This window comes from Canis aureus, chromosome X (genome assembly GCF_053574225.1).
Source record: "Canis aureus isolate CA01 chromosome X, VMU_Caureus_v.1.0, whole genome shotgun sequence".
NCBI classification, from domain to species: domain Eukaryota; kingdom Metazoa; phylum Chordata; class Mammalia; order Carnivora; family Canidae; genus Canis; species Canis aureus.
Window position 1 is genome coordinate 28,766,162 of NC_135649.1, and position 14,302 is coordinate 28,780,463.

The window sequence follows — 14,302 nt, forward strand, 5'->3', positions numbered from 1 at the left end:
AAATAAATAAAATCTTTTTTAAAAAAGAATCTCTTATAAAAAAATCTTTTTTTTCTGAAGATTGATTTATTTGAGAGAAAGCAGGAAAGAGCGAGCTGGAGTTGGGAGGGGGGGGCGCAGAGTAGAGAGAGAGGGAGAGAGAAACTCAAGCAGACTCCATGCTGAGTGCAGAGCCGCACATGGGGCTTGATCTCATGACCCTGACATCAGACCTGAGCTAAAACCTAAGAGCTGGATTCTTTAACTGACTGCACCACACAGGTGCCCCTAAAATTTATAAAATCTTTATAAAAATATTCCAGTTGACTCAGAAATAATAATTTTAAAAATACTTATTTGAAATAGGATCCAAACACTGTGATTGACATCTCTCAAGCCTTTTTTAACCGTGAGGATTCCCTAGCATCGTTAATTTTTCCTTGCAATGTATTTGTTGAAGAGACAGGGTCATTGTAGAGTTTCCACAGTTTAAATTCAGCATGGCTGGTCGGTCTTTCTTTCTTTCTTTCTTTCTTTCTTTCTTTCTTTCTTTCTTTCTGACAGCTTCATAGGTGGCTGGTGTATTCTTTCATCACGATCAGGACATGCTTATGTTTGTCTCTTCTTGTGATGTAAGAGCTATTGATAGATACTTAGATCCTTTAATTTATTAGGCATTTTTAAATGGTGATATTCTTTTGTCATTATTTATTAGTCTCTTCAGTACAGAGACTTTTTTCTTATCAGTTATTGGTTCATATGTGAAAGGCAGAATAAGTACTTGATTTTTATTCTTTTAGTTACCAGTTTTCAAAAATAACTACCTTCCTCCAGTCCTGACAACTAGGGTTTTTAGGTTGGTTTTATTCTCATTATAAACTAATGGATTTAAACACATCTGATATGTTTCCAAATATTTTTAGTTGATATAATTTGCTCTATAAGGATTGTCTATATTAGGATTGGAAATGAATGCAGATTATTTCTATTTTATTCTAGTTTGCATTTATGCCGGATCCTCAGTGAAAATAAAAGCCATGATAGTTCAACTTACAGAGGTAAGACTTTTAAAAGTATCATAGCTATTATTTTTGGCTTTGTCAAAATTAATAGATGTTCTGTTTTCTGTTAAATTGTTATGAATGAAAAGCAAAAGGTATGAGATAGTTCACATTATATAAAGCTTTTATATGAGCTTATTACAGTTAGGATTAAAACCATAGTTATAAAAAATAAATAAAACTATAGTTACAGTAAGACTATATCTCTTTCTGTATAGATACTTGATCTGCATAATAGTCATATGTTGCTTCGCTTTTATAATTGTGACATGGTATATTTAGCCAAATACCAGCAGTTGCTATCTGTATTAAAAATTACACAGGCTAGCTATCAGTTGTAAACAGAAGAGAAAAGCTAGCACGAAATAACTATTCTGGTCTTGTTTGCACTAGGAAATTTCCAGAAACTGAGGTTGTGTTTTACTAAAGCTGGTTATGTTTAGGTAGTATCTGGGGATCTTATTAAAGGCAGTTGTCATGGAAAACATTAAAAGCAAAGGAGTTGTTTACTGCATATCACAAGTGTGGTTTATTAAGTATGATGTAGTTAAACAGGATGTAAATTTTAATTTTAAAAGATTTTACTTTTTAGCATTTATTTAAAATTAGTCATTTGGATTTAGAAAAAGAGGGGGCAAAAACAAAAGCAATTACGGCTGGTAAATTTAAAGCATTTTCGTGTGTAACTTTCACTGAGGGTAGAACTCAACAGTTTTTTCCAATCTGGAAAAAACTTATAACCAATAGATCTATTTTAAATAAAAAGTGATTAAATACAATTCATTATAGTTATTATGCTTTTGTGAATAGAAGATTGAAAATGTTTTTCTAAAGATAATTTACTTTGGTTTTATCAAAAATTAAATAGTAATATGAAAGTGTATACTTCTTAAAGAACATTTGAATTTTTGAGTGGAAAGCATTTTTTAACAAATAAATGAGCCATTTTTTTCTGTCATTTGGGTAAGACCTGTTTTAAGACTTAACATTCCTAGCCTGCACCCCTAGTTATTTTCCAATTTATCCTTCTTATAAAGTTGCGTGATCGATCATAAAGATTTCTGAGGTTGCTTTAATGCCTTTTCTTTTGAATAAGTCCGTTGACTGCCAGAATTGTAAGAAAGTAAAGAAAGACTCTTTCCTAAAAGCATTTGGATACTTTATTTTTTCCTTCCCTATCTTTATTTTTGTTTTTTAAAAGATTTTATTTATTTATTCTTGAGAGACACAGAGAGGCAGAGACCTAGGCAGAGGGAGAAGCAGGCCCCATGCAGGGAGCCCAATGTGGGACTCCATGCCGGGACTCCAGGATCACGCCCTGGTCCAAAGGCAGATGCTCAACTGCTGAGCCACCCAGGCATCCCTCCTTCCCTATCTTTAAAACAAGTGTATAACTTCTCATTTAGTTTTGATCTTGTTTGTGATTGAAATCTTATTGGGTAAAATAAGAGAATTTTCAGAAAATTGTAAATAGCATAACATAGGATGATTACTTGTCAGTTTTAAATGGCACTGTATGCATCATTAATAACTACCAGATTATTGTTAATTTGCATGGCTGTTCTTATTCACATATGAAACCCAAAATAGTTATGAGTGTGGCTTCAGTTACTGAATTGCCAGACCTGCCCTTGCCTACTTCCTCAATGCACACATTCTTTGGCTGGTATCTGCCAACAATCAAGCTTTGGTCTCAGGGCCCCAGTTGGTAGTCCATGCAGGAAACTAACGGAATGTCATTTCTTCAGAATGTCCTTTGTTCTGTCTCAGGGGAATTGAGTTTGGGTAGTGTTCCCTGAGCTCTTTCCCTTGCACATACTCTTTTTTTTTTTTATAAGTTGCCTTTTCCCCAGTAAAATGATACTGTAATGATGGTTGATAAACATGAGTAGTCCTGACATAACCAAGAACTAGTGCCTTTAGTGTTCAGATCCCACAAAGAATGTCTAAGAATCTCTAGAAGTCCCTTTTACTTGTGGCTCTCCTTAAAAATACTTCTGTGGGGTGCCTGGCTGGCTTAGTCAGAAGAACATGTAACTCTTGATCTCCAGGTCATGAGTTGAACCCTTGTTGGGTGTAGAGAATACTATAAATAAATAAATTAAATAAATAAATAACGAAAAAGCCCTGCTTTCTTTGAAATGTTAGCATTAAGATAAAATCTTTTATTTATTTATTTTTGTGTATAATTATAAAGGTTATTAAGTTTCTCTCCATGTTGTAACTGTAATGTTTTTCAACTTTAGTATAGAGTTTACAGGATTTTGTGGGGTTATTCTTGGTAGTCTTAAAGTACTACTTCTTGTTTTTGTGGCTGAAAAACAATAGACGTTCCTAACCACTTAAATAGGCATTAAAAACATGTGAATTGGGGACTGCCTTTGCTAATTTGTGGATAACATTGTGATTATTTTCATGTCACTTAGTGTCAGCAAAATGACCTGGGCTTTTTGTTCTCAAGGGGATTACCTTGTCTGATTAATACCAGAATTTCCTCAGTGCCTATGAGCCCATATTCTTCTGGGAATTTAATTTGTTGTTCAGCTGTTTTGTCCTTCTAAGAGTGATTGCTTTTTTAAAAAACTTAGTTATCTGGATAACTTTAATTTTATTTATTTATTAATTTTAATAAGAGAGAGCCCGCATGTGACAGAAGGGAAGGGTGGAGAGAGGGGGAGAAGCAGACTCCCTGCTGAGTGTGGAGCCCAATGTGGGGCTCAATTCCATGTACCTGAGATCATGATCTGAGCCAAAATCAAGAGTTGGATGCTTAACCGACTGATCCATTCAGGTGGCTCAGATTTAAAAAAATTTTTTTAAGAATAATTTATTTGAGAGAGTGAGTGGGAGTGAGAGAGCACAAGCAAGGCGGGTGGCAGAGGGAGAGGGAGAAGCAGCTTCCTCACTGAGCAGGGAGACTGATGTGGGGTTCAATCCCAGGACCCTGGGATCATGACCTGAGCTGAAAGCAGACACTTAGGTGAACCACCCAGGTACCCCTTTAATTTTTTTAAAGATTTTATTTTTAAGTTATCTCTACATCTAACGTGGGCTTTAACCCACAACACTGAGATCAAGAGTTGCATGCTCCACTGACTGAGGCAGCCAGATGTCCCTGGGTAACTTCAAAAATGAGTATTATTTGTTGTAAAAGCATTTTATTAATGGAAATTCAAAGCATGAAATTGACCTCATATTTCTACCATACTAACAAATAGAATTTTTTCCTTTGCACCTTAGCTTTTATATAGTTTATTATGAGTGTAATGAAGGCATATTTATTAAAAAGGTATAGAATATGTTTAATAATGAATTCATAAGGAATTTGGATACTCTGACTATATTTCTTTAGAAAATACTTTAATGGACAAATTTATTTCATTGCAAAATAATTACAAATTAATAAAATTGTCAATAAGGATTTTTTATTTTTTTTAAGATTTTATTTATTTATTCATAGAGACAGAGAGAGAGAGAGAGAGGCAGAGACAGAGGCAGAGGGGGAGAAGCAGGCTCCATGCAGAGAGCCTGACGTGGGACTCAATCCAGGGTCTCCAGGATCATGCCCTGGGCTGCAGGCGGCGCTAAACCGCTGCGCCACCGGGACTGCCCTCAATAAGGATTTTTAAAGGGGTATTGATATAAGTTTTGATTTCTATGCTGTTCCCTTTTTGTGACAAGTAGTCAAACTAAAGGAGATTTTTTTTTTTTAAGATTTTATGAGAGACACAGAAACACAGGCAGAGGGAGAAGCAGGCTCCATGCAGGAAGCCCGGTGTGAGACTTGATCCCAGGACTCTGGGGATCACGCCCTGAGCGAAAGGCAGACGCCCAACCGTTGAGCCACCTGGGCGGTCCCAGGAGAAGATTTTTAAGATTTATTTATTTATTCATGTGAGAGAGAGAGAGAGAGAGGCAGAGACACAGGCAGAGACACAGGCGGAGGGAGAAGCAGGCTCCTCGCAGGGAGCTGGATGTGGGACTCTATCCCAGAACCAGGATCACGCCCTGAACCAAAGGCAGATGCTCAACCACTGAGCCACCCAGGCGTGCCCTGTGAGAAGATTTTTAAATATTTGATGTTTTACTTGCTATTTTGCCCTGAAAGATTTTTGATTCCCTTCAGAAGGATATTATAAATTGACTATTTTACAGCTGCTTTTAGAGCTACAGCTGTTTTTCTACGTTTAAAATTTTATTTTATTGTATTTTTTAAAAGATTTCATTTGAGAGAGAAAGAGAGAATGAGTAGGGAGAGAGGCAGAGGGAAAAGCAGGCTCCCTGCTGAGCAGAGAGACCCATGTGGGGTTCAATCCTAGAACTCTGGGATCATGACCTGAATTGAAGGCAGTCCCTTAACTGAGCCATCCATGCGCCCCCTTTCTTTATTACTGATGTATAGTTGACATGTAATAAATTAGTTCAACAACTCTGTGATCCTGTATTCTGCTATGCTTACCACAAGTGTAGCTACCATCTGTCACCATACAGCTGTTTTTCTACTTTTTTAAAAAGATTTTATTTATTCATGAGAGAGAGAAAGAGAGAAAGAGAGGCGCAGAGACCGACACAGGCAGAGGGAGAAGCAGGCTCCATGCAGGGAGCCCGATGTGGGACTTGATCCCGGGGCTCCAGGATCACGCCCTAGGCCAAAGCCAGGCGCCAAGCCGCTGAGCCACTCAGGGATCCCTGCTTTTCTACTTTTAATGAGAAGAAGGAGGTAAAGTTTTCAGTGTATACGACTAAAGACAAATATGGCTAGAAGGAGGTATTCATGTGACCATTAACTCCCTCTCACCCAAATTCCTTCTCCAGCAAAGAAAGTGATAGTAATAGCAAATGAGACCATTTGTGGTTGACAGTTCTCATAGAACTGCAATTTTGTGTATGTATGTATGTATGTAATTATTTTAGTTTGAATTCTGATAGAGGAGAAAAGATCTAGATTTGGGGAGAAATTTCTCTGAGAGTAGGATATGGATAAAACTTGATTTTATATAGACTAGTATTCTTTACCTGTTGTCATTGTAGCCCTGAGATTGAATTGACTGTAATCTGAATTAGAAAAGTCTGTGAGATTTGCTGGTGAGAGAAATGGTTAAATTAGTTTATATCCACCTGCTGGAATTCTCTGCAGTCATTGAAAATAATTTTGGGGACTTTTGTAGTGTGAGAAAATACTTTAAAAAGTGTTTGTGGGGGAATCAGAATACCAAACCATGTGTACTGTGAATGAAAATACGTAAAATATGTGGATACATAGAGATTGGAAGGAAATGTTTAAACAGTAGTTATGTTATAGTAGTGGAGTCAAGGTTAACTATTTTCTACTTTTAGTATTGCATTTTTGTGAAAATAAAAGGGAAAAATCTGCTAGGGAAAAGCATTAGAAGTATATTTTTCTTACCATTTTAGATACTTACAATTCTGAAAAGTAGGAAATATAGAGGTCTTCCCTCAGAAGGTCTACCTTTCATGTTCAAGAAATTGTGTTCTTATATTCTTTCTTTTATGTTCAACAGATTTCCAACAGGCTCTTTATGAGTTATCATACCATGTCATTAAAGGAAATCTAAAGCATGAACAGGCATCCAATGTTCTTAATGACATTAGTGTAAGTATATTTATACACACGTTTCTTAATTTAATAATTGTTACGTATTTCTTTTTAACCTTTGATACAAAGATCCCTAAAGTATATAACTTGCATTTCATTTTGTTGAAAGTTATAGTAGTGAATGTTTTAAGGCAATATTAGTAATTCTTGTTGCTAGACAGAAATAAAGATATTTTATCTATATGGCTAGATTTTTATCTGGTTGTAAGGCAGAAAACATTAGATAAGCTGAGAGGGAGAAAAAAAAAGCCTGCCTTGTAATGAAATCAAGATATACTTAATTAAAAATGCAACTATAAAATAATATGGCAAGAATATTTTTCTCTTATTGTAGCATATCAAAACATTTGCTTTTGTTTGCACTTATGTTCAGAAATTAAATATATTTTAAAACTTTAGGATTATTTTATATTGAGATTGCATAGTTCTAACTAATGTTCACCTGCTGTCAATTTTCAGGTGTTTGTTGTGTTAGGAAATATTAATAATTAGATATTTTCCTGACCTTTAGACGATTATTCTGTTTCACTCTTATTTATTAGAGAATTTAGGTTAGATTCAGACCAGATACTTTTCATGGGTTTTTGGTATTTGAATTGTAAGATGAGCTCTTAAATTTTTTTTTTAAAGATTTTATTTATTTATTCATGAGAGACATCGAGAGAGGCAGAGACACAGGCAGAGGGAGAAGCAGGCTCCACGCAGGGAGCCGGATGTGGGACTCGATCCCAGGACCAGGATCACGCCCTGAACCAAAGGCAGACGCTCAACCAGAGCCCCTCAGGCATTCCTGAACTCTTAAATTGTAAGGGTGTTGATTGTAAACCAGTAGTTAAGTTTCTTAAGTAGTTAAGTGGTGTATTATTCAATTATTATTAGGCTGGATTTTAACCCTGTATAAATGAAATTATCTATTCAGTTGAGAACAGCTTTCAAAATGAGTATTACTGAGGTACGGGACCTGGAGCTTCTTGACACCAGGATGAATTTCCACTGTGTTGCTTTAGCTTTTGTAGCCTTTTTCTGTTAGGATAGGTAATCTTAGTATGCTTTTTGTGCTTTTGTGAAGATAGTTGTAAGAAACTTCTATGTTCAGCTGTTTTGATTTTTTTCCCCGCTACATATTGATTGAAATGTATTTAAGTAGTAGAGGTTCAATATGAATTTCTCTTTATCCTTAAACTGTCTCTATCTGACTTTAGCAGTATTAATTCATGTTGGAGTAGTCTATTTTTTCAACAAATAATATTCCATGTTGAAAACTCTGGTCTTCCTCTTTTCTTTCTGGCCTTCAGGTAGCCTGAGTACTTGTATTCAAGTAGACATAGCAAAAGTTCATAGCCCTTAAGAAACTTTTGAGAATGAAATCTGGTGTGCAGTTAAGGTTCTTTCATTCTGTGAATTGGCTATTGGTATAGTCTGTTTATGGATTTGATTCTAATACTTTTCCCATTTTTTGAAATTGAAAAGTCGAAATGGACTTAATATGTATTTTGTTTTTACTTGGCTTCCCCTTTCCTTTGAGTCCTTATACATACTTTTGCAGCTGGATTGTCTTTGTCATGGCTTTCTCATAGTCCCATATCTCACTATCTTATATCTTAGCCATAGAAATCTCTTACAGCTGCTAGTTTTTTCGTTAGGATTTTATTTCTTTCCTTTACTCTGAAAATAGGCTAGTTTAAGGGTTGCTATAGTGCCAGCAAACTAATTGCAGTGATAGAACTATGATCCTTACTAATGGAAAATGGCTCTAAAATTGGGCATGGGAGTGGGAAGTCAGGAGACAAATCTAGAATACATGTTGAAGTTTTCATCCAGAAATGAAGGGAGAATTTTGCATTAGTTTTTCCAAAGGCTACAAACATTAGTGCATAAAGAAAATAAAGATATATTTTTGGTAATTATTTTCACTTTCAGAGAATCTTGAGTAATGGAACAACAGTTTGTAATTGTATTTGTCTTTTTTAGATGTCTGTTCTGACACCACTAGGACTTTTGCATTGGTCAGTGTTGATGCAGGCATAAGCACAACATTTAAAGTTGTGGATGAAAAATGTGCCATTTTAAACAGTCTTGCTTTGGGTAGGTGTAAGGTTCTCAAATTCCAGTGGTTTCTAACATGAGGGAAAAATGTCCCTCATTTGTGCTCTTTAATATTTCAGGAGGTACTTGGTTAGGTTTTTTATCAAGTTGTTTCATGGTAGACATTTAAACACTTTTTTCCAGCTGTTGTCTCTTTCCGTTTTCTCTGTATTATGAAACTTGCATTTTATTATTTGTCACCATAAGGGTATTGGGGTTTTGTTAGGTTTTAAGTTTTACTGCAGAGTGTTAATTCTGAAAGCATACTTGATGGTGTGCTATTCTTGTATTTACTGTGTAAATAATTATATTTTTATAATTAGGAATTTCGTGAGGATATGCCCTCCATTCTTGCTGATGTATTCTGCATATTAGGTAGGTATCAAGCCTTTATTTTACCTGTAAAAATGCTGTTTGGTAAATTAATGTACTGTGTTAAATAAAATGTTTTCTTTCAAACCATTTGTAGGAACTAGACTATATATTTTTTTACTTTATAGTCTTTAAGTCAAATATGAGTATAAATTACTGTTTATAAACTAGCTTTAGATATAGTTTATAATTTAGTTTGAATTTATAGAATGTATTTTTATCTAAAATTCAGCTAAATTAAATCATTTCAAGTAAAAAGAAGCCAAGTTTTTTGAAGTTCAGTTAGTCTGAGTTACTCAGATTTTAGTACTGCATAATTAATCTTACTCAATGCAGGTTATCAGTGAATGTCAGAATCTCAAACTTAAGGGCACTCAAGAGATATTTACTTTGTCATTATACTCTTTTGATTCTTTTTTTTTTAAGATTTTATTTATTTATTCATAAGAGACACAGGCAGAAGGAGAAGCAGGCTCCATTCCGGGAGCCCAAGTGGGACTCGATCCTGGGTCTCCAGGATCATGCCCTGGGCAGAAGGCGGCGCTAAACCGCTGAGCCACTTGGGCTGCCCACTCTTTTGATTCTTAATTTTAGAAAGAGCGGGAAGAGCCAAAGTAATCAAAAGTACTTTTGTTTTGAGGATGAGAAACCAGCTTTGGAAATAGCAACTTCTCTATTTGTCCAGAATAAATAAGAATTTATGCAAGATTTAAAAGGAATATTTCTTTGAATTAGAACAAAAGGTAGTGTCCCTCCATGGGAAGCATGGATTTAAAAAGATAATATATATTATAAATTTATGTCTCTTAATTTTAGATTTGAATTAAAATAACTTTGAACACAGTTTTCCCCATCAGTGTTATGCTTTCTATAACTTTGCTCTAATAGAAACCTTTACCAGACATTATAAAATTCACTTTAAAATAAGACATCCTCTGAGAGTTTGTCAAACTGAAGTGAATTAATTTAGCTCATTAATCTTAATTCCTAGAATAGATAGGTTACTTAAATGTCTTACCGAGAATCTGGGAATTTGATCTTAGCAAATCTGAATGCCTGGTGCTTGATCTTGATCTTTCAGGATGTTTAAAATTTCATAATAGCAGTAATGTCAGGAACAGGTCAAAATGTATGTGGACTGTGAGTGATAAATGAAAAGAGCAGATCACTGATGGGGTGACCATATGTCCCATTCTTGTTTTGTTTTCCCTGGCATAATTAATAGTGCCTTATTTCAACCTTAAAACTGTCCTGATTTGGATCATAAAGTATAAGTTCATTCTGTCTATTGAATTGATTTACGCCAGCAACAATAAGCCTTTTAAGCTTAATTTTTTAAAGCAGGCTTTAAAGTCATTACATAATATGACATATAAGTATAGCTTGAAACAAGTTTAAAAAATTAAAAAAATTATTATAAATTTGTAGGATTCAAAGTGATTTGTAGGTTAAGTTTTGTGGAAGATGTTGTCCTTGACAGTGTTAGTATAATTTATATCTTTTTTTGGGTAATCATCAACTATCCGCTTAATAGTAAGTTTTAATAATTTTTTTATTCATTTATTCTATTAGGATATATTGCCCCTTTGTATTTAGTAATATGAAGTATTACTACAAGTCACTGGTTTTTTACTATTAATATGAATTTATGAGGATGTTTGGTTGCTCTTGGGAAATTTCTTTCAGCCTATTCAGTCAATTTTTACAAGCAAGATTTGAGTGGCAAACTTGGAAAGAGAATTTCCGTCACCTGTCCCCTTGCTCACCCACCTCTACTGTTAGCAGAAGAAAAAATGATCCAAGGATGACCCCAGGCCAAACTAGGGGAGTAGGAGTAAGAATGGGAGCTACCTGTAAAAATAATGGCAATAATAATGTAGATGCTATTTTTGGAGCACTTTCTATGTTCTAAGCCTTATGTTATGCATTTAGTTTCATTTTAATCTTTATAGCAACTTCTGTAAGGTAGATGTATAGATCATAAAATTGAAGCTCAGAGAAGGGATTTTTCAAGGCACATAGCCAGTAAAGCAGAGTTTGAACCTGGGTCTTTTTTGTTCCAGAGCTCGTAATTTTTAAGTCAAATATGAGTATAATTACCGTTTATATATATAAACAGTATATACTATACTATATCATGTTGTCTTTCTAATATTTTAAGAGTTCTAAGAGAAATCAGTGTTGTACTTCCCTGGTTAAGATAACAGTTTTCTTTAAAAGACTGATTATGTAAGGATGAGAGTTTCTGAATGCTATATTGACCTGGAGAGGGAAGTCTGGTGTAACTTGATGCACTGATAGGATCTCTGAGCTGGAGTGGGTGGTTTGATGACACTGGGACCTACAGTTGGAAATGATTGAGGGCTTTTAGTAGCATAGGGGAAATTATTTTTTAAGAATATTTTATTTATTTATTTGACACACACACACAGAACACAAGCAGGAGGAGCAGGAGCAGGAGCAGGAGTAGGAGTGGGAGAGGGAGAAACAGACTCCCCACTGAGCAGAGAGCCCAGTCCAATGCAGGGCTTGATCCCAGGACCCTGGGATCATGACCTGAGCTGGCAGAGGCTTAACAGACGGAGCCATCCAGAGCCCCTCATAGGGGAAATTAAAGAGAATTTACTAGGTACTGATTCAGGATTGATGAGTCAGGGATAATGAATTTATTAGAATAGTTCATGAGTTAGGACAAAAAGAAGGAAGAAACAGGGAAAGCGTAACTGTGATTATAATAGAGTCCTGTATTGGTTGTTGAGATAGCTCAACAAAGAAATTTACTGAAGTTCTATTAAGCATTTCCTAACATGGTCAGAACCCAGAGAGTAGTATCTTGATCAGGTCAGATGGCTAAAAGGAGAGCAGACTTGGCTTGAAGAGGATGAACCTGCTACCCAGCTGCTCTGATCTTAGGGACTTTGGGGGTAGATCTCAGGGACTTTTGGGCCTGGGTAGATAGATATTGGTTAAAAGGATAGGCCCAGTTTAGTCCTGAGCCCTCAAGATCAGTGTCCTTGAAGTTCTAGGCCGAGGAGGGAAAAGAAGACCAGAAAATAGGGAGACAACTTGGAATCCCTGGAAGGGATTGATGAGATACACATGGATTAAAATTCTTACTGAGAGAATGAGATTGTATTGCAGTTTACATTGTATAAATTGTACCCTGTAATTCTCTTAATATGTTTGAGCTGACCATGTGTTTAGCTCCAGTGGCCAGGATATTGGGAAATGGCACTAAGACTGGAAAGGGGAGAAGGGCCAGGAAAATGTGAACACGTTTGATGATAAATTCCTTTCTCTTGATTCTCAGTGATGGCAATAGAAAGTAAACTGAAGTCAATCAGTGCTATGACATCTGGGGAGAACTGTAGAACCCTTAGAAGACAATTTTATTACATCACCAAAATCGGTGTCTCTTGTAAATTATGAGTTGAGCTTAATATAATAAATAGTATGTAATCATTAAAGCAATAATCTTGAGATCAACTTTGTAATCCTGTCAATCCTGGTTGAATTTTTTTGATGTTTGGCATTAAGAGCTAATTATTTTATGTCCTCCATAATCATAAAATTGTTTGACAGATTTTCTGAATAATTACTGAAACTCAGGGAGGTCTCAGTTTCTTTTCTTTTTTTTTTAAGAGGGGTCTCTTCCCTGGGCCCCATGCTTTATTTTTTTTTAAGATTTTATTTATTTATTCATGAGAGAGAGAGGCAGAGACACAGGCAGAGGGAGAAGCAGGCTCCATGCAGGGAGCCCGACCTTGGACTCGATCCCGGGTCTCCAGGATCATGCCCCGGGCTGAAGGCGGCGCTAAACCCCTGAGCCACCAGGGCTGCCCCTCAGTTTTTTAATATTTCAATAGGAAGAAAATAAAAATCATGAATAAATTTTTGTTTGCTGACTGGAATTGTAATTCAAAATAGGATGTTAAAAATATTCTTTTAACACTGTCTTTTCATAGAGTTGATGCCAGGTAGCTTGGTTAGAACATGGTACATAGGGGATCCCTGGGTGGCTCAGCGGTTTAGCGCCTGCCTTTGGCCAAGGGCGCGATCCTGGAGACCCGGGATCGAGTTCCACGTTGGGCTCCCGGTGCATGGAGCCTGCTTCTCCCTCTGCCTGTGTCTCTGCCTCTCTCTCTCTCTCTCTCTCTCTCTCTCTCTGTGTGACTATAAGTCTTACATTTTTCTTCAAAAAAAAAAAAAAAAAAAAGAACATGGTACATGGTACCAAGGTGGCCAAGGTCAGAGGTTTAATCTTCATAGGTATTAAGATCTTTAGTGTTAGGAGATCTTTTTTGTCACCTAGTTCAGCTTTCCACCTAAGGAAGAAATCTCTTCTTCAGCATCTCTAACGTGTTGTCATTTAAACTTTGCTTGAATATTTCCATTTTTACAAACATTATTGTTTCAAAGTTTTGTTGCTTCCAGTACCATAGCATGTAGCTCCTGTGTAATCAACATATCATTTTATGGATTTGCCATTCGTCACAGGGTCAGTCTCCAGTATCAGGAAAAATTAATCCTAAGCATTCATATGCATATGAAGGACAGCTCATGCTTACTATAGTTGCGAATTTTTTTCCAAATTCAGAATGAGACATTTTAAAATTAGGTAGCTTTAAAGAAAATAAGTATCTTACTATATAGTGCTGGAGACAGTCTAGAAAAAATCAAACTTTTGTCTTTTTTTCTTCCATCATTATAGATATTGAGACGAATTGTTTAGAAGAAAAAAGCAAGAGAGACTATTTTACACAATTGGTATTAGCATGTTTGGTAAGTTATAAAAAATACTTTCCCTTTCTAGATTTTTACATTTAACAGTTGTAATCACAGCTAATCATGTTAATGGAGGACGATATTGACATTCCTTTGGCTATTCATTATAAGGTGAGATTTGGATCTTGAAATGGAATGCTTTGTAAAATTAGAATGATAAGTACTTTTGTGAAATATGCAGGTCTCATATCACATAAACTATCTGTATATATCAAAATTTGGTGATATTCCTGACCTAGTAAGTTCCTAAATAAGGAAAAGGTAAGAATCTATTAAATCAGTAGAAGTGATGTGGACAGCTTTTAAACTGAAGAGTTTTTCATAAACTCTTTATTAGGCAAGGAGGAAAAGAATGGAGGTAGTTTAAAAATAATAAATTCTAGAACTTGTCATAATCATTGTC

General features: G+C 35.6%; 1 protein-coding gene across 7 annotated transcripts in view; it reads left to right on the top strand.

Annotated features, from left to right (window-relative positions):
• Positions 1-14,302, top strand: part of THOC2 (THO complex subunit 2) — a 130,666-nt gene that overhangs the window by 33,697 nt on the left and 82,667 nt on the right. For all 7 annotated transcript variants that reach the window (XM_077888294.1, XM_077888289.1, XM_077888287.1 and 4 more), the window contains exons 2-5: positions 979-1,037; positions 6,563-6,654; positions 9,066-9,117; positions 13,826-13,896. In XM_077888294.1, coding sequence (XP_077744420.1) covers positions 9,081-9,117; positions 13,826-13,896 — 108 coding nt within the window. In that variant the 5' untranslated portion in view covers positions 979-1,037; positions 6,563-6,654; positions 9,066-9,080. The remainder of the gene's footprint in view (positions 1-978; positions 1,038-6,562; positions 6,655-9,065; positions 9,118-13,825; positions 13,897-14,302) is intronic.